Source organism: Mangifera indica, chromosome 8 (assembly GCF_011075055.1).
Source record: "Mangifera indica cultivar Alphonso chromosome 8, CATAS_Mindica_2.1, whole genome shotgun sequence".
In the NCBI taxonomy this organism is placed as follows: domain Eukaryota; kingdom Viridiplantae; phylum Streptophyta; class Magnoliopsida; order Sapindales; family Anacardiaceae; genus Mangifera; species Mangifera indica.
The window spans coordinates 12,692,867-12,715,381 of record NC_058144.1 but is presented as its reverse complement, the minus strand read 5'-3'; the positions used below and the strand labels follow the sequence as shown (position 1 = coordinate 12,715,381).

Here is a 22,515-nt window from a genome sequence, read left to right as displayed (position 1 = left end):
CTCTCTCTCTAGCAACATCATTACAAAGATGGCATTTTCATCAGAGACAAAAACGCATCTTCATCTTTAGACGAAGATGGATTGTCTTCGTTGTCGATGTGCCTTAATTGACAATAAAGACGAGGTCTGTCTCTGACAAAAATGATTCATTTTCATCTAGAGACAAAAACATGTCTTCATCCAGAGTTTGCCTTCATTGACAATGGGCGTCATCTTCGTCATGATGTTGTTGAAGAAAGAGAGATTTTGTCGAGAGGGTGACCATAGATAGTAGATAAAGAGAGATGGTGGTCGGATTTCAGTGTCAGAGAAGTCTAATTCAAAATGAAACCTTAAGGGGGAATGTAACTTTTCAAAGTTTAATTTTAAAGGGAAATTGTTAGTTCTCTAAACCAATGAGAAAATGAGATAAAATTTTATTATTTTTAATATATTATAGTTAAATAATTATTTTACCTTTGAAACTAATTAAATATCTTAATTTTAATAGCCCATAGGTGAGAGTTGGGGTTTTTCCATACTTAACTAGTATCAGTTTGGGTTTTCAATAAACCTTGGGTGGAAATAAGTCTTTTCTAGCCTTTTCTATATTCCTTTCACCTTTACTCTTTCTTATACAATAGCCTAATCAACCCCACCACCACCAACTTGATATTGACTCCACTCTTCTATAACTAGTGGTGGATCCATAATTTTTGTTCAATGGGGGCCTTTACAACTTCATAATTATTTGTCAATCAACAAGTGAAAACTTGAAATAAAGCCATCAAACATTAAATAATGAAAATATATATAAAAAAAAGGTAATAAAACAAGTAATTTTTTACATGGAATATCCTCTCAATACAAAGAGAGAAAAAAAACTATAGGATTTAATAATTTATTTAAATTCAATATAATCAACAGTCATAATCCTAGAAAAATATTTTACAAAAATTTTAGAGTTCAATCACAATTCCAATATAAGTAAAATACATAAAAGTTTACAAAAAAAAATAAAATTACCTGAATTTGTCAATCTTCAGACTTTATAATTCCAAATCCAATTGTTAAAATCAAAACTCAATCATCTACATTAAAAATCCACACATCTAGCTATGTACTAATCAAAGAATCACGTTAGAATAATAAATTTAAAGATTTGAATACTTGAATATCAATTATTTAAATATAAAAGTAAGTTGGAATGATATACTTTAATATCTTGACTTTAACACGATTTTTCATTTTGCTATATTCTAAAAGCATTCAATTATATTTTAATTGTTAATTGTAGCAAAAACTTCATTTTCAATGTAAACCACTAAATAATTGTTTATCCACTTGTCGCTCATTTGATTACGCAAACTATTCTTCACAAACTTCATTATAGAGAATATTCTTTTAACTATTGTAGTAGCCATTGGCAAAACCATTGTTAACTTTATAAGCAAAAAAACTTTATTGTAAGTAACATCCTTATTAAACTCAATCATTTTTTTAGCAAGGTTGGCAATCCTATTGATATGAGTGAAATTGGCATTGGTACTAACATCCTCATAATAGTTTTCAAGTTGATAATCAAATAAGAAAATATTATGTTTAGAAAAATCAATAAGATAAAATCTTGCAAATTCAAGTAATTTGTCCTTATTAAATGTAGCAAAAAACTTACTTGGATCAAAGGATATCATACACTGAAGTAACCTCATATTTACTTCATCATAACTGTTATTGAGTGCTTGAATATTATCTAAAACTGTATATATCAACTCTACTTTACAATGATATTTATTTATAATTGGTGCAATCCTGCATTTTGTCCTCCCAAAGTTATCATTCATATTTTTTAGGATTGTTATGTCATTTTTCACCGATGTTGAAGCAAATGTCTTCATTTCTCATTTTATGCAATTGACCATTTGAAATTTCTCCAAACTGCATAACATTAAGAAGATTTTGATTTTTTTTTCTTGGTAATGCTTGTGACAGTTCATTTGTGATTCCTAATTTTTTCATCAAAAAAAACAAATTTAAAATTCTCCATGATTCGTAATAAACTTCTTGTTTGACTTTTTTTTTGGCAATCGTCTCCTTCAATTTCAATCACCCTGAACACATCAACAACATAAGAAAATAAATTTATAACACTATAAATCGTCCCTATGTGTGAACCCCATGTATCTCCTAGTCATTTAATAGTGGATTCTTGATTTAAACCTTGTCCCCATATAAAGATCACTATTAGAAAATCAAAAATATTACGTATTCATATTGTTTATCTCATAGAATATCTTTTTGCTTGCAAGATGCCATCATGGTGTTTGATAACAGTGAGAGAGATTGAAAAAATTTACCCAATGTTGAATGGTTACTCACAACTTTAATTAGTGCCAATTGGAGTTGATGAGAAAAACAATAAATGTATAAAACTGATCTATTTTCTCTCACTTTCAATCTCTTCAAACTATTAAACTCACCTCTCATGTTGCTTGCTTCATCATACCTTTACCCCCTTAAACATGTTAAACTCAATCCATGCTTTACAAAAAAAAAAAAAAAACATCCATTGCAATTTTCAAAAAGTGTACAGAAGTATTTTTAACATACACAATCCCTATAAAACATTCAATAATATAACCTGTTTTGTCCACATACTGAAAAATAATAACCATTTGTTCTTTGACTGCCACAACATGACATTTTTCAACTAGTAATGAGAACGGTTGTTTATCTCTTATAATTTTTTCAATAACTTTTATAGTTATCAAATAAGCACAAGCATTAGTCAATTCTCTCTAAATCTTAAGGGATGTCCTTTTATGATTTTCTAGAGTATTTCCAAGTACAACTTTTTTTACATCATTACTATGATTAGATAGAAACTTTAATAGTTTAATAAAGTTGTCTTGATATTTTGATTCAACTTACTTGTCATGATCATGAAATGTCAATATTTGTTGTAAAAAAAATCTAATACAATCAATTGAAGCATTCAAGTAGATTCGATACTCTAATTTAACTTTTTCCTCAACACAAGCAAGATTTATGTCAATGTATTGTTTTTGGTTCATCAAATCAACAAACTCAGAATAAGATCAATTGTGAGTACTAAAATAATCTTTAACATGTTTTTTCACTTTGGTTTTATCTTTCCAATTATTAAATCTCTGGCTTACAAATGTTTCACCACCCGTTGCCCACCATAATTAGCTATTTCACCTCTAAAAAGATAACAATGCAAATAAAATATTGTATCTTTTATCACACTATATTCCATCCAAATGGGACTTTCTTTGTACCACTATGGTGTAAACCTATATTTTTATCTCTAAAAAAAGTGAAAAGAAAATTATGATATTTAGGTTGGCAAGGACCTTTAAGCAAATATGCTCTTCAGACTTCCTCTTTTTGCTTGTTGGTAAAACAAATCTCATTAATTGGGATTTCAATCCTATATCAACTTTAAACTTGTTTAAATTGAACACTTTCTTTGAAGGTTGAGCTTCTTTTATTAAGTGTTGTGGAACTTCTTCTTCTAATAAGATTTAATTAACCTCTCTATTAGTAAAGTCTCTCTCAACACTCTCTGTTGGACATTTCTTTAATTTTTTAAAATAATTGGATATTATAACTATTTAATTGATGATAAAGAAAACATATTAATAATAATTATAATAAAACAAATAATAATTAAGTGAACTAACTAAACTTGAAATGCGAAAAAAGTTACAACATTGATGTCACTCTATGCTTAAAGATCTCTTCAAGAGATCACCAATAATATTTTTAAAAAAACAAAAAACTCAAATTAACAAAAATCAAATGATTATTAAGGGATTGACAATCAAAGAAACAAATAATGTATTGTTATTTGCTAAAAGAAAAAAGGTTTAATACTATAGTTGGTTTTTTCAATTTAGTGGTAAAACCAATCTTCTTTAATAGTAGATTAATTCACATTTATAACTTATTCTCCTTCAAGAATTTATAAAAACACTTTCTCTAATAATTATTTTTTATTTATAAATATTAAGCTCAACATTTTCAATAAATCTCTAAACAATCATGAGGTTTCCTTAGGAAAATTTAAATATAAGAATTTAACATCTACTCCTTCCTACCATAAATTTCAAATGAACAAATAAGCACCTAATACGAGTATTAATTCTTTTTTCTTCTTATATAATGATAAGTTCTTTTCAGTAACTTTCATTACATATTCCAGATGAAAAATGTTAGTTTAAAAGTAAATCAATGCAAGCCTAAGTCCAAGACAAATAATTTGTATTTTATTAGATTGGGATTTGAGTGAATTGGATGTGTATAAAGGCAAATCTATCACAATGAGAGTCATGTTCCTGGTTTTTCAATGTGGACCTTTAGGTTTTTAAAATTTTAGGGTGGGCTTAGGCCTACCCTCACATAAGCCCAAGTCTGCCTATAACCTCTATCCACAACCAACTTTGTATTTAAAATTCTCTTAGAAAACTATTGAACTCTAAATTGGTGACATTTTTGTGACTTTGAATTCTTATTAGAGACATTCAAGTCATTTATGCTATGTTGTTGTTCATTCTTATCATGCATCTTAATAGTATTTGTAATCACCAAACATAAGGCAGCCTCCTTTTAAAGCACCATTGCCTCAAAAGTTTTCTCTTGCCTTCATCTTCTCCCTCACCAACACGAATCAACACATTCAAATCCTCTAAAGGCAATAACTTGTCACGATTGGTCAACAAGGTAAAGAGATGAGGTTGAGTAAAATAGATCAATAAAATCTTCGTAAATAAGTTGATTTATATAGTCGTGATAAAATCTCCAAGTAGACTTCACCACTTGTCATGATGAAATCTCCAAATGAACGACCCTAAGAACATCTTTATTGATGCTAAGAGGTTGGAGCTCGACATGATAGTGAGCTCGTAGTGGCTAGAGTTTCCAAAGAATTATAGGAATTGAATTAAAAATATTCAAACTTATAAAAAGGGTTAAAATGTTATATTCTAAACATTAAGTCAAGACGGATATTTTTTAATTTCTCAACAAATTTGGATAGTGAAATTAATATTTTATCTTTATACATTAAATTTTTAAAAGGGAATAAAATTTTGAGTGAAAAAAAAAGTAATTATACTATTGAGAAGTGGAAAATTGTTGTCGGACATGCGAAAATGTAATCTAGTTTTGGAAAATCCAATGGATTTTGTTGTTCTACCATACTTCGAACCTAAATTCATGTAATTAAAATTAACTCATCAAAGTTGACATTTTCATACAAATTTCATCATATATAATATTGTTGATATTAGTTTTTGAAGTCTTGATAGACTAAAAAATGGCTTTAAGATAGAGTTACTCAATTTTTTATGATTAGAATAATATTATATATACATAGTTTTTAATATATAATTAGATATATAAATAATATATTATTATTTAATTTAATATTATTTTATTTTAATTTAAAATTATTCAATTATAACATAATACATGAATTAAAAAAAAAAAAAAAAGGTATACACATGGCTAATTTGTCAAATGATATTTACAGAACAATAATATGTACGACTTCTTTTCGAGGGTCACTTTAGTTTTATGCCAAACCACAGGATGTGCAGAAAAATACTTCTCTATTTTTAGTACGCCACCGTTTCATTGAACTCAGAGACTTTACTAGCTATTAAACGCTCCAGCCCTAAATCAGATCACTGAGTGCAGCGTTTCCCGCTTCTTAGATTTGTAATCTTCGCATTTGCTTCTAAGCCTTAGCTTCCGTCTTCCGTCTTACTAAGCCACTATGAAGCTCGTCAGGTCGATTACAAGAAATTGATTTCTTCTTCGTGTGTGTGTGTGTTTTTATTTGTTTAGTTATTATTTTTTTGTGATTTTCAGTCCATTGATCTTTGTTGTTTGGTTTCTTTTGATGGGAAATTGCGCAGGTTTTTGATGAAGCTGAACAATGAAACAGTTTCCATTGAGCTTAAGAACGGAACAATTGTTCACGGAACCATCACAGGTTACTTACTTTCTCTTTCTCTTTCACTTTTTGCATAGTTTTACTTTCGAAGTTTTTTATATCTAGTGTTTTGTTAAACCCTAGGGTTTAATTTTTTTTAATTTTTCGTTTCTTTTCTGCGAAGTTCTTATGAGCTTTTTTCTTTAAATTTTCTGGTTGAGCTTGTTTTCTGAGTACTTGGACGAATGATTTCTATTTTAAGGGAAATGTAGAGAAAAAGGCAGTGAACACTGAAGTAAAGGAAACTTTTGGCTTAGTTTGTTGTAATATAAATTTAGTTGTTTTGCCTCGTGTTTTTGTGACAATAGATAAGTTTTAATTTTTTGCGTGTGAGATTTGTATGGGTTCTTAGATTTGAATGACGCTATGAAAGCACAATAAATAATTGTTCCATCAGTAGGTGCAAAGGCAATTGAGTCTGTGGTATTGTGTAACCATTCTTTTATTAAGGATTTGTGTGTATAGTTTTGCTTCAAAAGTAATTTGTTCTGGATAGTCAGATTGTGGTATTTTCATTTGATTTTGAGTCACTTTATCTAATATATTAACCAAAGTAAATTAATTATGGGACTATTTGTTTGAACTTTTTTTTCCCAATTTGTTATAGACAATGCTTTGATTTGTATGAGACAGATGACACTTTACCATATTTTTCTTTTAACTGTTATTAAGAATGCATATGGATGGTCAACTATCCATCATTGCTTTCAATTCTTAATAGCTGTTTTTATATAAGCATTACTCTTATCATAGTGAACCGGGTTTGGGTAGTGTAAGATTTCATGGACTCCAAAAATGATGACAAGAAGACAGAGATTGAGTTTGATTGTTCTCCAAATATCATGCAAGATCTTTTATATTTGTGGTTATGCATAACATCAGTCTTGCATGTTGCGAAGCATCAACTGATAGTAGGATCTTTTAATGTTTCATAAGAGTTATAGGATGTGCTTATTTTATTTCTACCTATTTGTGCTCTTGAAATTTGCTATTTAGGATTGATTTTCACATCTTAGGGCATGATTGCGTGCATTGTAAGGCTTTCATGATAGAATTTTACATTTTTTTGGCTAGATACAACCTCTATCTTGCACTTATTTGATTGGAATGAAAGATTTGTTGCCTTTCCCTTCCTGTGGAAAGAGTTCAAACATTTTCTTTCGTTTATTTTAAGTTAGGACTGGTTATAGGTAATCTGGAGTGTTATGTCTTACCTCATCATGATGCAAGGCATCCTAAGGATCTGCTTACCTATTTTAGATGTAGATATAGAAACAAGGAATTTTTGCCCTTCTGATGATTATTATTTTCTTAAGGATCTGCATACCTATTTTAGATGTAGATATAAAACCTTGGGATTTCTGCCCTTTTTGATGATTATAGTTTTTTAGAAATGGATTTAGTGTCATTAGACTCCATAACATTGTCTATAAAGTTTTATGCTTAATTGTCCTTCATGCATAGGTTTTAATGGTAGTGCAACTCTAGATTCATTTACTTGCAGAAGAAATTAGTTGTAAGATTGACGTACATTAAAGTCACCAATTCTCGATATTTTCTTCAGCAGATGAATCAAGGTTTAAAGTAATAAGAACCTTTAATGCAAAAAAATTTCCTGAGATTGTTTTGTTTTTGTTTGTTGAGCTCACTCAGTGGATGCTGTTAGTTGGGGATCCTTTTTTCCAATACTTCTTGTGCAGTAGAAAAATGTGCATACAATGAGTGTGTTAAAGTGCTGAGTTCTCTCCTGGTCTATCTGTTGGTATCTCGCACATTACATTTGCCATTGTTTACAGATGGATGCCCTCAATTTTATAGGAGCATACAGAGAATTTCTTACAATTTGCTACTCTTAGGCCAAGCTAATTCATCAACAATCATGTCTCAACTCTCTTGGTTAATTTGCCATCTTGTTTTTCTATGTTGGGTGTGGGGGTGTGGTGGTGGTGGTGTCAGGGTGCTATTGGGTGGTATCAAGGACTTTGCTTTTACTTGTCATGAGAGCCATGAATCTATTTCAGTATAGCATATTATTATCATTTGAATTTTCTCTGTGTTTCTCTGAGGCTGGCTGTGATTATGTTACCTTGGCTTACTATTCAGCGTGATGAAATAAATGATGTAACTCTAGCACTGCATTTTGTTTACTATTTACCTTGTACAAACTGCGAAAGATACAATTATTTTGACAGTTGAATTTGCTGGTTTATTATAGGAGTGGATATCAGTATGAACACACATTTGAAAACAGTGAAACTTACAGTGAAGGGGAAAAATCCAGTAACTTTGGATCACCTTAGTGTGAGGGGCAACAACATTCGTTATTATATCCTTCCTGACAGTTTGAATCTTGAAACATTGCTGGTTGAAGAGACGCCTAGGGTCAAGCCCAAGAAGCCAACTGCTGGTATGGTCATTTCTCTTATTAAACCATATTTATGTTATTAATTTGTATGCAGTTTAGATTTATTAATCGTCCTAATCCTCAACAAACTTCAGGGAGGCCTGTTGGGGGACGTGGTCGGGGTCGTGGACGTGGCCGTGGACGTGGTCGAGGTGGCCGTTAAATATGTTGCACTGATTCCAATTTTTGCAGCAAATGGTGATGTAAACAGCAATATGTAGTAGAGTATGTTGGTGATGTGAGGGACATGAAAAAAGGAGCTATATTGTTATCTAATTTTCTGCTTCACTTATTAGCCAGGGAATATTTGATTGTGAATTCTGAGTTTGACTCCGGTGTGTTGATTCCTTGTAATGCTACAAAATGGATAAAAAAAGGAACGGCGATCAGTTAGTATTTATCAATTACGTGGCATTTAGCATCGACAGATTATCCATCTTTGGATTATCGTAATTCAAAGAGTCTTTGTCTGGAAATCGAATTATAGCATTGACCAGTTATGGTGGCAACGCTAATTGTTTTTTTTTTCAAACATTATATTTAAAGAAAAAGAGAATGGTTGTGAAAATAGCGTTAACCAGTTGTGAAATTTGATTTATTTATTGTTAAGTTTTAATTTATCTGATATAGTAATTTAGATATAATTATTATATTTTAGATTTATTTATCCAATGAATACGGACGGAAATTTTGGTTATAAAAAAATAATAATAAAAGAAAATGGGTTTTGGACCAGCTCAAAAACAAATTAGAGGCAGAAAATACGATTTCCGTGTCAAAATTTCAGATTTCAAGTAGAGAGGCCTGCGCCTGTATTTGTCCTCCAATTTCGTTAACTTAATAGAAGTGTAATTGTATTGAAGTTAAGAATAAAGAACAAAATTAAGGTAATAGATTGTGATTTGATCATCTATTTGTTTAATTTTTTATTTTAAAATAATTTAATTAAATGTTATCACGTCATATTGTCTGGGTAAGTTTATATAATTTGTTTTCACGTATAATATTATAAATATATCAAACTAGGTGAGTGAAGGTTGTGATCATGAAAAAAGTGTCAACGGTGTTTAGGGCCATGGCGTTTAGGTGGTTTGCATTGAGATAGCTTTTATGACAAATCGGATTTTGCTGGTGATCCGACGACTTCACAAGAACGTGGACAAAAAGTCTTCCTACGCCGATGAGAAAGCTTCTTATGCATAAGGTCACCACTGTTAAGTTTAGTTTATGTAGTAGTAGTTGTTGAATTTCTACCTTTATGATTATTAGTTTCAGCTCAACTTTTTATCCGTAGCCATAGCTTAAACCAGAAATCAAATTACAATGAAGAGAATTCCAACTTGTATTTCAAGAGAAATTGAATTGAATTGAATTGGCAGTAAGAGAGAGATAAAATCTCAAGTACGGTGAGAGCGTGAGGCAGATTTTTATTTATTAGCCACCACGTTTTGGTAGTCGACCGCAATCAAATGATATGATAGAAGTCGTTTTCATTAGGCAACCAACACCTTGAGCTACCTCGGTGGACCAATTGCCCCTCAAAATGCAGTAATAAAATATGTTAGCATTTTACTTGCCAATATTTAAAAGGCCAAAAAACTTGTTTCTCCTTAATATATAGTAAAATTTCAAGTTTTTATTCTTTCACTTAAAAAAATCTAAATATCTGTTTATCACCTAAAATTTGTTAAACTTTTCTGTTAAAGTTAAAGATAAAACTGCTAATTTACTAATAATATTAAAAAATATATAATTTTATTTTATTTCTTTTTAAAAGTTTTAAAAACTAACAACTTCACATTTATTTAAACATTTAAAGTTTTAAAAAATTATTATTTCCCCCCACCTAGGTTTTTCTCTTCTCTCTTGTCCGACCACCACACCGACACTTAAAATGTTTTTTAAAACTAGCGGAGAAGAGAAAAACCTAAGTAGGGGGAAATAGTCATTTTTTTAAAATATGAATTGTTTAAATAGTAATGAAGTTGTTAGTTTTCAAAATTTGATGATGAAAATAAGATAAAATTATAATTTTTTAATATTATTGATAAAATGATAATTTTATTTTTGACTCTAATAGTAAAGTTTAATAGATTTTGGATAATGGGTGAATGTTTAGATTTTTAAAAATTAGAGAGTATAAGTTTATGATTTCATTATATCTTGAATGGGATCAAGTCTGTTAGGATTTCACTTTAAAAAACATTCTTTCATTTCTTGTTAGGTCAACTAAAGCTTTCTGTTTTTGAATGTTCACTAAAATCAAGCCATATCAGTTCATCCATAAGCTATTGCCATTTCACTATTTGACCAACTTAATTATTGTTCTAAGGTCACTTTCTTCACTTAATTGTGAAGGCGTGTCAATTATTTATCTTCTAGTTCTAGACATGCTATGACTTCTACTTGTCTACATTTACTTGGCTCCACCAACACCATTTATAATTTAAGATTTCTAGTTTACTATGAGTAAAAATCACTAATATATCATACAAATCGCCTATGAATCCCATTCGTAATAGAGCATTGCCCATTATGACTATGAGACGAGACTCAATTTGATTTACTATACATACATTCAAAAACAGAATGAAGTAGATTTCACCCACAATTGCACTTGTAAGGCCAATTGTCTGATGTTGATTCATTGATTGGATGAAGACGAATCGTCTTTGTTCGATCGAAGAGATGAAGATGACGAATTATCTTCATTTTTTCGTCGGACAAAGACAAATAATGAAATTGGTCTAATGAGAACGTTGATGGCAAGAGAAGATGGTAGAAAGATCAACCAATATTGGGAAAGACATCTAGCCAACGAAGATGAAAGAAAAAAAATCTTACGGAGGAAATACAATTTTTCAAAGTTTAATCATAGAGAAAATTATTAATTTTCTAAATTAAGCGAAAAAAATGACATAAAATTTTAGAGTTTTAGAGTTTAATAATAAAATAACAATTTTATTTTTATCTTTAACAAAAATTTTTAATAAAAGTTAGTTCATAAATAAATATTTAGATTTTTAAAATATTGTAAATGTTATTTTAAGGATAAATTAAATCTTGGATGAAAAATAGTCCCTTGGCCTTTATAATATCATTGTGATTTAGAAGAAATTTGTCCCATAACGTGTAGCATATAAAGTGGTTCATGTCATATTTATCTAATTTTTTTTCACAGTAAAGAGTAAAAACAAGAGACAGACAGCTGCATTCATATGTGCAGCAACCTATTCTTTCTGATCGGTCGGTCCCCTGTAACAATGCCACGTGTATATTAAAATGATTAGGTTTTGGACTAGAATTGGCCACTCTTTTTGACTCCTTATACATATTATATGTCCTACTACACCGACAACCAACTACGCCTTGTAAATCCCTAGAATGTGTAATTACATTTTCACCCAACTAGAAAGTTTAGAATTTAATTTTTTAACAAAAATTAATAATAAAACGATAACTTGTAATTCAATTCGTTACATTTATGCGGCGTTCGGAGGAGACGAATTTATTTTTCCAAAACTTTGTCACCTCTAATTCTAAATCCTTTCCACAAAAACGAAAACACAACGCAACCTTTATTTACTTGCATGATGCAACCTTATCGTTTAATAATGGCCAAAGGACTATATCCCACTCAAGTTTAGGTATGTTCTTAAAGTTTAGGTATGTTTTTTTTTGGCCAAAACTATCAATCAATTCAGACAAATAATACTTCTGCTTTTACATTGAAATTGATGGTAGATTAAGACTTAGTCAAAAAAATTTTATTTATCTACCTGTATTTACGGCTGGACTCGAGCCGAGTCAGCTCGAGCTCGAGCTCGGCTCTTCTCAGTTTGAGCCTGAAACGAGTCAGACTCTGCTCGGCTCAATCGAGCTCGAGCTATATTTTTTTAAAAATTTTTTTATATAAAACGACGTCGTTTTGATCCATATATATATATAAAACGGTACTGTTTTGATATGAAAAATGAGCTGAGTCGAAAATGAGCCGAATTCGAGCTTGTCATTAAAAAACCGAGCCAAGCCCGAGCTGGCTGCTAGCCGAGCTCGGCTCGGCTCGACTCGAATCTAACCCTACCTGTATTTAGTTAAATTGGTTAGTTTTAAGAATAAAATTATTATTTTATATATAATATTAAAAATAAATTTAAATTTTATTTAATTTTCTCTCTTAAATTCTAAAAATTAACTATTTTTTTATAGGTCAAGTTTTAAAAAATGATCTTTCTTCTTAGGGTTTAATTTTCAAACTTTGATATCATTGTTGATAGTTTCTCTCTCCCAATGTTTCCTCTCTTTTTGACAATCTCTCTCCTCTTATCTAGACTTCTGGCCAGTGACGATTAAAGTTGGGAAGACGACTCTTTATCTTTCCAGAAGAAGATAAGGAAGACACTCGTCTTCTTTTGGGAAGATGATCTTCTTCTCAAACAAAGATATAACATTCGTTTTTGTTTTCTCGACTTCAATCAATGCCACCCAGAAGTTTAGGTAAGAGGAGAGAGATTATCAGAGAGAAAAAAAATGTAGAGAGATAGAAAGTCTGTCGATGATAACGTTAGAGTTTGAAAATTAAGCTTTAGGGGCCAGAGCGGAAATGATATTTTTTAAAATTTGGTTTAAAGAGAAATAATTAATTTTGAGGGTTTAGAGGAATAGAAGAAATAAAATTTTAAAATGTTAAGGTATTATTAATTTTAATTATTTATAGATAGATAAATAAAATTTTTGAAGGTAGGGGACGTGTATTTGAAAATACCGCACACTTTGTATGGGAATAAGTCCTGCGACGGAAAATTAATGAAATAGAGGTTCACTCCATTAGTCCTTTTCAATGTTGTATCTTGTGACTTCTGGTTCAAGATCTGCTCTACCAGAAAATCACTGGATACCAATCATTTACCTTATATAAAACTACCAACAAAACCTTTACTTCCTATAAAATCTTGTCCAGGGTTTGGGATTAGCCAACCTATCCTTCTGGGTTCTCTTCTTTTGTTGATTTATAAGGTCAGTTCACTTGGGTTTATCGTTCTTTTTGCTGCTATGCTCATGGATTTCGTTTGTTGTTTGATATTTTGGTGTGTGTTTGTGTAGTTCTGAATTGGGGTCAGTAGTTTCTAATTTTGTTTTTGTTTTGTTGATTCATCTGTGGTGGTGGAGATTTTGTTTTGTGTTTTTGTTGTTTTATTCATTGGGAATTAAGAGTTCGCCATTGATGTAGCTTTCTTTTAGTCTTTGAAATAGCTGACGGTCTTTGCCTTTGCCGACATGGTACTTGAATTGGAACCTTTTACTGTGATTAAACTTTTTGTCCATTCCTAGTTGTAGGCTTTCTGTGAATTATTTGCCTCAAATTGGTTCGAACCCCCCCTAAATTTGACCAACTATGGTTCTTTTGTCCTCTTTTTTTTATATATATCAAGGATTCATATTGGATGAGTGGAAGAATTCTTCTTCTTATTGTATTGCTCCATCAATGGAAGAAAACCATTTTCGATGGTCTTAAACCATGTCCATATGAACCGCTTCAGTTTGAGTTACTTGCAACCTATTTTGTTGCTGTGAATGGTTTAAAATTTACAAATCATTATTAGTCAGAATCGAGCTAAGTTAAGCAACCATTGATTCATTACCCTGTGTTTTGTTAACTCAAGTGTTTGGGACCTGCTCTTTGTGGTATGTTAGTTGTTTATCTGAAATGATTCAGCTTCAATTTGTTCTCTTGAGGTACTATAATCATGAGATGAACTTTCTACTTTGAGGAGTATGCATGTCTTGGGGAGGAGGTGTGGTCCGAAATGATGTGGTATTTTAGGTAGTCGAGAAACATATCCTTGAAATCAGCACGCACAATGGTGTTCTTTCATCTTATTTTCTCTCATCTGTCACTTTTCAAGATGAAAAAGTTGCAGTGTTTTGTTTAATTTAAGAAGGATTAAAGCAGACCTTCCAATAATTACCTTAAAATAATATGTTTTTTCTAGCTGAATTTATTGCCAAAAGATGTGTGATTGTTTTTTCCCATTATTTTTATAAATAAGTTCTGTGATTATTGGAAGAGCTTGTGAGGAGTTTTTATTGGTATATATATATGTATTAACGTTGTATTGTTCTTATTTATTTGTTTCTCTGTGGATCAAAGGTTAGTGGCTATGTCAGTTGCACCAGTTGATGGTATGGCATCATTGAGCAGCGATCTGTTTTATGACATACTGAGGCGTCTTGATGGCCCAACGTTGGCCAGTGCAGCATGTACCTGTGCTGCCTTCTGTTCAATCTCGAAAGAGGAGAGATTGTGGGAGAACGTATGTTCTTCTATGTGGCCTTCAACCAACAGGGAGGATGTCAAAAGTTTAATATCTTCTATTGGGGGGTTTAGAAAGTTCTATGCAGACTGTTTTCCCCTTATTGTTAACAAGGAGGTTACAGAGTACCATTGGAATAAATATCTCGAGTACCTGGAAGAGTGGACTGAAGCGGAATATTATGGTGACATGGATGAATTCGAAAATATTTCACCATCAGATTTTGTTTCTATTGTAGATATCAGGTATAAAGATAAACCAGTGTGTTCAAAAGTCTTGTGGGGCATTCCTAATGCTAATGGATTCAATGGTTGGTTCTATAACTGCCCATTCCGGATCGATCTTCTTACCTCTGATGGTGAAATTACTCTTTCAGTTTCTGATGGTCTTCCTCCTATTTCCTCAATGGAAAGTGAAAGGAAAGATGGGAAGCTGTGGAAAGAGCTCCGTGATGGACTCCGGCTTAGTTGGATTGTTGTTAACAAAAAGGTAAATCAAGCTGCTAATCTTGCTAGCTGGAGCCCTCTTGGTGGGCAAAGGCATTGGCCAACAAACAAGGATTTTGTGATACGCTTTGGATCCGTTCTTCCTGCCAAAGAAATTCTTCCATGTCAAGTTGTGGAATGCATCCTAATTATGAAGTTCAGAGTCATCCATACAGAAGGAGAGGGTGTTCAAACAACCCTTAAGTTAACAGAGCTCAGCATGCAGTTGGAAGACATGGAAGGTGCTCATGTTAATGGAAGAAACAGTTTGCTCATTCTCAAAGAAGCCCTAAGCTGCCGTCGCAGCAAAAACTACAGTGAAGTTCTTGAGTCATGTCATTTATACTCAAAAGTGCAAAGCGAGTTGAAAGAGGAGAAGATGAGGAATGAAAGCAGGTTAGACAGACTTTGTATCTTGAGTGGTATAGCTGCATTCATCTCGTTCTGCTACTACATTCTGTAAATAAATGTACTCTGATTTCATTTTAACTCATTGATGAAAATGATCTGACAAACTTTCACCATTTTGTACTGTTTTGATGTATAAATTAATTTTGCTTCAACTAATAAAAAGTTGCCAAGTTGATCTGAAAACTTACAAATAAGCTCTGCTGTAAATTTTGTCTTGACATTAATAGTTACAGTATCAGGTAAACTGAGAAGTGCTAGTAATTTTGAGCGCTGAATTAGGCTATGAACAATTTTGACATAACAGTCTTAAAATTTGGGCATAAACATGAAATGGGTTGATAAAAGAAAAGATTGAAAGAATTCTGGGCTACAACAGCTAAACAGCTAAGTGCTTAATATATTCAATGGATTAGAAAAAGAGCATATAGGAAGCAGGTTTCAAAGTGGTATTAGAAAATGGACACCAATAGGATGAGTTCCATAACAATGCACTTTTTTTGCCATTCTAATTATTTTCAAAATAACATAGATTTAAAAAAAGAAAAAAAAAAACCTTCATCACTCATTTTCCATTAAAAATTGATGAAAATTATAGGGTGGAAATTTGGCTAGCCATTGGTGTTATTGTTGTGGGGAGGAGCATGTGGGATGCACTTAAATTTCCCAAGTCTATTGGGGCCAAATCTCTTAAAATATTATGTTCACACTCACATCCACATCCACGTTTAAAAGAATGTATTTATTTTTATTATAATTGTGTCAACAGTCAATACATTTTTTAAGTCAAAATATTTGGCCACATTCCATTCAATTTATAAATTGTTACAATTCAACTTTACACTGCACCTCTCTGGTTTCATTAGGGATCAGATTTTTTTTTTCTGTCTTTTGATTATGGTATTTTCATTTTTTAAAACAAAAACACCAAAAACTGACAAAACATAAATTTATACATTAAAAAAAAAAAAATCCTCTAAATGATTATATATATATATATATATATATATATATATATATATATATATATATATATTATGTTATAATTGAAAAAAAAAGGAATAAAATGTTACTAAAAATAAATCCAATATCTTAGCAAACATAACAAGATTACTTTATATAAGTAAAATCCAATCTGAAACTAGGGGCAAGTACTCAGCGGTTTCGATTTCTTTATCAGAAACTTCTTATAATCTTATGAAATTCCCTTTTCTGAATCTTGGTGCCATCATCTAAATTCTATTTAAACCCTTGCAATGATAAAGAAGATTCGAGCTTTCTTTGTTAATAGTTATAAATTTGATTGCTATTGATATAATTATTAATTAAAACGTCGAAAAATGAAATTGAGAGTGAGAGTGAAATTATTATTTTTAAAAGTTATAAGGGTCGATTGAGCTTTGAAAAATATAAAAATCCTAGGTTTGAGGATAAAAATATTACTTTTTAAAGTTTTAAAACTTTAGGTAAAAATGAAATGTTAGTTTCAAAAATCTAAGATGAAAAGTAATAAATTTTATAACTTTTAATATTAACAATAAAATAATTATTTTATCTCTCTCTTTAACAAAAAAAAATTAACAAAATTTTGGTCATAGGGAGAGTTTGAATTTGTTTTCTTCCGTAAGTGTGGATTCAAGTTTGGCTAAAATTTGCGTGGGAAAAAGTCCTTTTCCTCTTATGAAATGCCCTTTTCTGAATCTCGGTGTCATCATCAAAATTCTTTTTAAACCCTTGCAATGATTAAAAAGATTCCAGCTTTCTTTGTTAATAGTTAGAAATTTGATTGATATTGATATAATAATTGATTAAGACGTGCGATTTCAAGATTATTAGAGAATTTAACCAGTTTACTCAAGTTCACCAATTTGATGGAACTGAAAAGGTTAAAAATTTTGGTATTGTATGTTGGAAGAAAATGGCGGAGTGTGTTGGCAAGTTCAACACTCAAAATCAGATTCTTATCATTAGCATGTCGCTGCAATAATTTTGTGTCATTGTCGGAGCCCTCTCCGTTTTGCTTCACGACCCAGTTGCTTTCTTCTTTTGACAATTGTCTTTTCTTTTTACATTCTAAATGCCACTCTTTTTACCTTCAAAGTTTGTCATTCATCATCGTCTCTCATTGTATTACACCCAACAAATTCTTACTTTACATCAACTACTTTCCCTTCGCTAACTGCTCTTCACTCTCTCTGTCTCTCTCACTTTCTTCTTCCTTTCGTCAATCTTTTGAAACTTTTTTCAAAGATTACTTTATCTTGCTTTAATAAATTTGTGTATTTAGTTTTCTTCTTATCCCCCAATCACTGCTCTCACTGCTCCTACTCAACCGCTAGCAATTATGAATGACTTCACAAATTTAATGTTCCTCGGGATTTTAATTTTTTTTTTTACTCTTTTTCAGGTGATCTTTTTTCTCGGCCAACCAACAAATCAAATGCTATAACCCATCATCTTATATTTTTGGGTTTTGTTTATTTTCGCTATTAATGCGTTGTATCCGAGTCCCCACCTTTACTCTTCAGAAATATTTGTTCTTTTTTTCTTGGAGGTATAACAATGAGCAAGAACACAGCTCCACGGGATGGAGACACAATGACCCACTTGGATTTCTTCAAAAAATGCAAGCGTCTCAGCCCTCTTGAACCTTCTCTTGCCATTCTTGGCTTCATCTTTGTGGCTACTTTCTTCATTGGCTGTTTCTTTTACTTGGATTACCGGACTGTCACTCGGGAAGCTTCTTGGCTGGGATTAATCACCCCATTTTCTTCATCAGAAGTAGCAGCAGCAGCATCCAGTGAGAAGGAACTGCCTGGATTTCTTGATGAAGGTGGTGAAGGCTGTGATTTGTTTGATGGGAATTGGGTTTGGGATGATAACTATCCACTGTATCAAAGCACGGATTGTTTGTTCATTGACGAAGGGTTTCGTTGTTTAGAAAATGGTAGACCTGATAATTTCTTCACCAAGTGGCGCTGGCAGCCTAAAGATTGCAACTTGCCCAGGTTTCTTTTTTGAAATCTTTTTGTTGTTGTATGTTTGGTTTTATTTTGGTTGCTGAGAAGTGTGGAATTTCAAGAATTATAAGTAGATAAGGTTAGTTTTAGGCGTCATGTCTTTTTTGTGCTGTGTTCCTGGGTTAGGTATTTAGCTTATAGTTTAGGTAATATTATGCAAGTTAATCCCTCTTAGATTTATGTTTTCTTCATGATAGATGAAAATAAGCGTAATTTTTCTGCTGCTGTCTTGAGCTTTCTTTCTGAGTGATTTCTCATAGATGTCTTGGCCAAAGTCTATATATTCTGGCAATTCTTAATTTGACTATTATTCTAGAGTTCATGAAATTTTGTTTTATGTTCTGATAATTTAATATGTTTTTATTAACCTTATGGTTTTTACTATTGGTGTTTTTTAGTTTAATTGTTATGTGATTTTGAATTTCGTTGTTGAGGTATCTGGTTTGATCCCTCTGTTTGGTCTTGTGAATAGATTTGATGCAGGGAACATGCTGGAAAAGCTCCGAAATCGCCGACTAGTTTTTGTTGGTGATTCAGTTGGGAGGAACCAGTGGGAGTCCCTGCTTTGCATGCTTGCATCTGCTGTTTCCAATAAGTCCTCTATCTGCGAGGTGAATGGGGAACCTATCACAAAGCACCGAGGGTTTTTGGTATTCAGGTTCAAGGACTACAACTGCACAGTTGAATACTACAGGGCTCCATTTCTTGTGTTTCAGGGCCGGCCTCCAGTTGGTGCACCAAAAGAGGTGAAACTGAGTTTGAAAGTGGATCAGTTGGACTGGACTTCTAGTCAGTGGAGAGATGCAGATATCCTAGTTTTCAATACTGGGCACTGGTGGAATATTGAGAAGACCATAAAACAGTATAAATAATCTATCTCATAACTCTATTTTTTCCCCTCTCTTTTTTTCTTTCCTCACACCCTAAGAGTTAGCGTCTTTTCATGTTAGATGTTTAAATTTAGAAAAATTTCTGCAACAACAATGTGAAAATATCAAGAAATAAATAAATGTGTGCTTCACTCTTAGTTTGAAAGTTGAAGATGGAGGTCAAGTCTGGGGTTCGTTGGTACTTGATCAGTTATAGGATTAAGACCTTAAGATAGTATTATAGGAAGATGAATAAAAATATGGAGCATTCTTTTGTTGGTGTAGATGTGGCTTCACATTCTGTGTTACACTTTGACTTCATGGAATCTAACCTGGAGCGTGGCCTAAGTGTATGGATTAACACTATTAAAGCCTGTTTGAGGTACTCAATTGTCATGATTGTAATCTGTAGTGAGAACATATATATATATATTCATTGCCATACAATTACCATTTGAAACAGAGTGCCTGAAATATGGTATTCTCTGACATCAGAGTCTAATTAATATAGGGACATTTATGAGACTTTGGGGCTTCATGGCTGGTTAAGGGGAAAGAGTAAAGACATGTATTGCTACATGGTTAAAGTAAGGTGTCATTTTGGTGCACTTACGCTTCTAGTGTTGATATTCTACTTTGCTTTGCTGCTGTTGTTGAGAGGTGTAATTAAATTTCATTGAACAACCATGGCTTATACAACTGAAAAAATTGGAAGTTATCAAGGGTGTGAGCAAAAACAATATTAGAGAATATGTTTCGTTGTTTTTCTTAAAACTTCTTAAAACTGAAGACCTAAACTGATGGCTCCTGGTGTTCAGGAATTCCTTATTATTTCTTGATGAGCAGAGCTAAATGCTATTCTACTTATAAAAATAAAGTCAAAATATTATACCTGATCTTCGGATTCTTATTATTTGTTAGGGGTTGTTATTTTGAAGAAGGGGCACAAATGAATATGGAGATGAGTGTTGAAACTGCATTTCAGAGATCCATTGAGACATTGATTGATTGGATTGATAGTCAAGTAAATATGAACAAGACCCAAGTTCTCTTTCGAACCTTCGCTCCTGTGCATTTCAGGTTCACCACATCTCCCATTTGTTTATTTATTTTAATTTTTTCTTCTTTATTTTGGTGGTCGTATCTCTTGCTTCCACCAGTAGCATATAAATTTATGTTTCTTTTAAACATTACTGTTTAATTGCTTAAATGAAGAAGTAGCTAGTAAGCAATGTATGAATGTTGAATTTCATCATTTGTGAACCACGGACACTTTATTTTCCCCTAGCTGTGCTTGGCAATATACTTAGTTTTCATTATGTTTAGAATTGACAATGAACATGGTGAAAAACTTTTTGTTTATTATTTTTTCCCGGGATTTGTCCAGATACATCCTTATTGAAGGAAAAAATACATATACAATAATTTGTACCTAAATTTACTCTAAATGTTATATTCACTCTCCCTCTTAATGATTGTGAGGGTGCAGCAACCTCAGTGCGACCCTTGTTTCTTTTTTATAAAATTGTTGAGCAAGTATTAATGGAGAATCAGCTACAGCTTCTGTAATGTAGTGTTAGTTATGACTGTGCATTGAACATGATTATTGTGTGAAGATATGGTGAGCACTAATACACTATCTGGATGTAACAGAAACGGGGAGTGGAATTCTGGTGGCAGCTGTCACATGGAAAAGTTTCCTGACTTGGGGCCATCACCCACTTCACCGCAGTCACATTTTGAAATGGTAACCAGTGTTTTGTTGAAGCACTTGAATGAGTCCCTAGTGAAGAACTTGGATTTGTTGAATGTGACAAGCATGACATCTCGAAGGAAAGATGGTCATGCCTCCTTGTACTATTTAGGACGTGAGACTGGTCCAGCTCCTCTCCACCGACAGGACTGCAGCCACTGGTGCTTGCCCGGTGTCCCTGATTCATGGAATGAACTTCTTTATGCACTTTTCCTGAAGTGGCAGAGTTTTCATGTACAAAATTCAACAGAACCTTCTCAACCTCCTCAGTCATGATGCCACAAAAAAGTTTTAGGAAGCTAGCACATGCTGGGTGAAGAATTATCTGCTGTAAAGCTTTGGTGATGGCTCTTCTCTGAGCTCATCTATTGATATCAGAGTTTTCCCACATGCATTTATATGAGACAGATTATCATTCTTAAGGATTCAAAGCTGATTTGGAGCTGCAGAATCCGGAGGTGTCAAATTCTTGGGATATTTTACAAGAGTTAGTGGTGGACTGATACAGACCCGGGTTTGATAGCGTTGGCAGTTCCTGTCGTCAGCAGCCCAGAATGAATTCGTGCGGCTCAAGTTTCTTTTACACAATGCAATGGAACACAAATGTTGTTACATTGTAATGAAAATGCTAGTTGTAATAGAACAGTGAATGAGCAAAATAGTAGATTTTATATTGATCAATTGTCAGCGAATAATATCACATTCCACTTTACGGTTTGATCTTTTACATTAACAAACAAAAGCAAATCAACAAGAACATCAACAACTCCAACATCCGAGAGGTTGGTCTCTCCCTTTTCTAATTCTTCATTTCTTCTTCTCTGCCTCCTCTCTCCATCACAGGCCTATATTATTTCTGTTTTCTTCCCCAGTTAACTTTTTCTCTAGGCATGCTATTTTTGGATTAAACCCCCTGATGGTCCCCTCTTGTTGTTGCTTTCTTGTCGCTTCTCCTTCTGTTAACTTGCTACGGTTGCTACTGTTTGATCTGTAACCTGTTGCCTACTCTTTGTCCTCTCCAAATTGCTTCCAGGCATCTGTTGTATGCCATCTATCCTTCCCAGATTGCTGCCACCTGTCTCCCTAGTTGTTCTATTTTTCTCTTTCCTTCTCATGTACACTTTTCTCCTAACATTTCTCCGCTCATCTAGTCATCGGAGGTCTACATATTTTTTCCCAAAAGCATTCACTCTCAGGTAAATCCTTCTATTTCATCAATAATTCCAAATCTCCCTAAAGTGAGTACCTGTACCCTAGCAAC

At 32.4% G+C, this 22,515-nt stretch overlaps 3 protein-coding genes across 3 annotated transcripts; all 3 read left to right on the top strand.

The window, feature by feature from the left end:
* Window positions 1–5,606: 5,606 nt before the first annotated feature.
* On the top strand, window positions 5,607–8,809 carry LOC123222863 (small nuclear ribonucleoprotein SmD1b-like). Its single transcript, XM_044645852.1, has 4 exons — window positions 5,607–5,796; window positions 5,925–6,001; window positions 8,217–8,408; window positions 8,501–8,809. The coding sequence occupies exons 1-4, from the start codon at window positions 5,783–5,785 to the stop codon at window positions 8,566–8,568; spliced, it is 351 nt and encodes a 116-aa protein (XP_044501787.1). The 5' UTR covers window positions 5,607–5,782; the 3' UTR covers window positions 8,569–8,809.
* Window positions 8,810–13,204: 4,395 nt separating this feature from the next.
* On the top strand, window positions 13,205–15,798 carry LOC123222306 (F-box protein At2g27310-like). Its single transcript, XM_044644990.1, has 2 exons — window positions 13,205–13,421; window positions 14,555–15,798. The coding sequence occupies exon 2, from the start codon at window positions 14,567–14,569 to the stop codon at window positions 15,665–15,667; it is 1,101 nt and encodes a 366-aa protein (XP_044500925.1). The 5' UTR covers window positions 13,205–13,421; window positions 14,555–14,566; the 3' UTR covers window positions 15,668–15,798.
* A 1,716-nt stretch (window positions 15,799–17,514) lies between these two features.
* LOC123222801 (protein trichome birefringence-like 11) lies at window positions 17,515–21,935 on the top strand. Its single transcript, XM_044645766.1, has 4 exons — window positions 17,515–18,620; window positions 19,105–19,494; window positions 20,423–20,581; window positions 21,155–21,935. Exons 1-4 carry the CDS (start codon window positions 18,175–18,177, stop codon window positions 21,528–21,530), a joined length of 1,371 nt encoding a protein of 456 aa, XP_044501701.1. The 5' UTR covers window positions 17,515–18,174; the 3' UTR covers window positions 21,531–21,935.
* The last annotated feature ends 580 nt before the right edge of the window (window positions 21,936–22,515 follow it).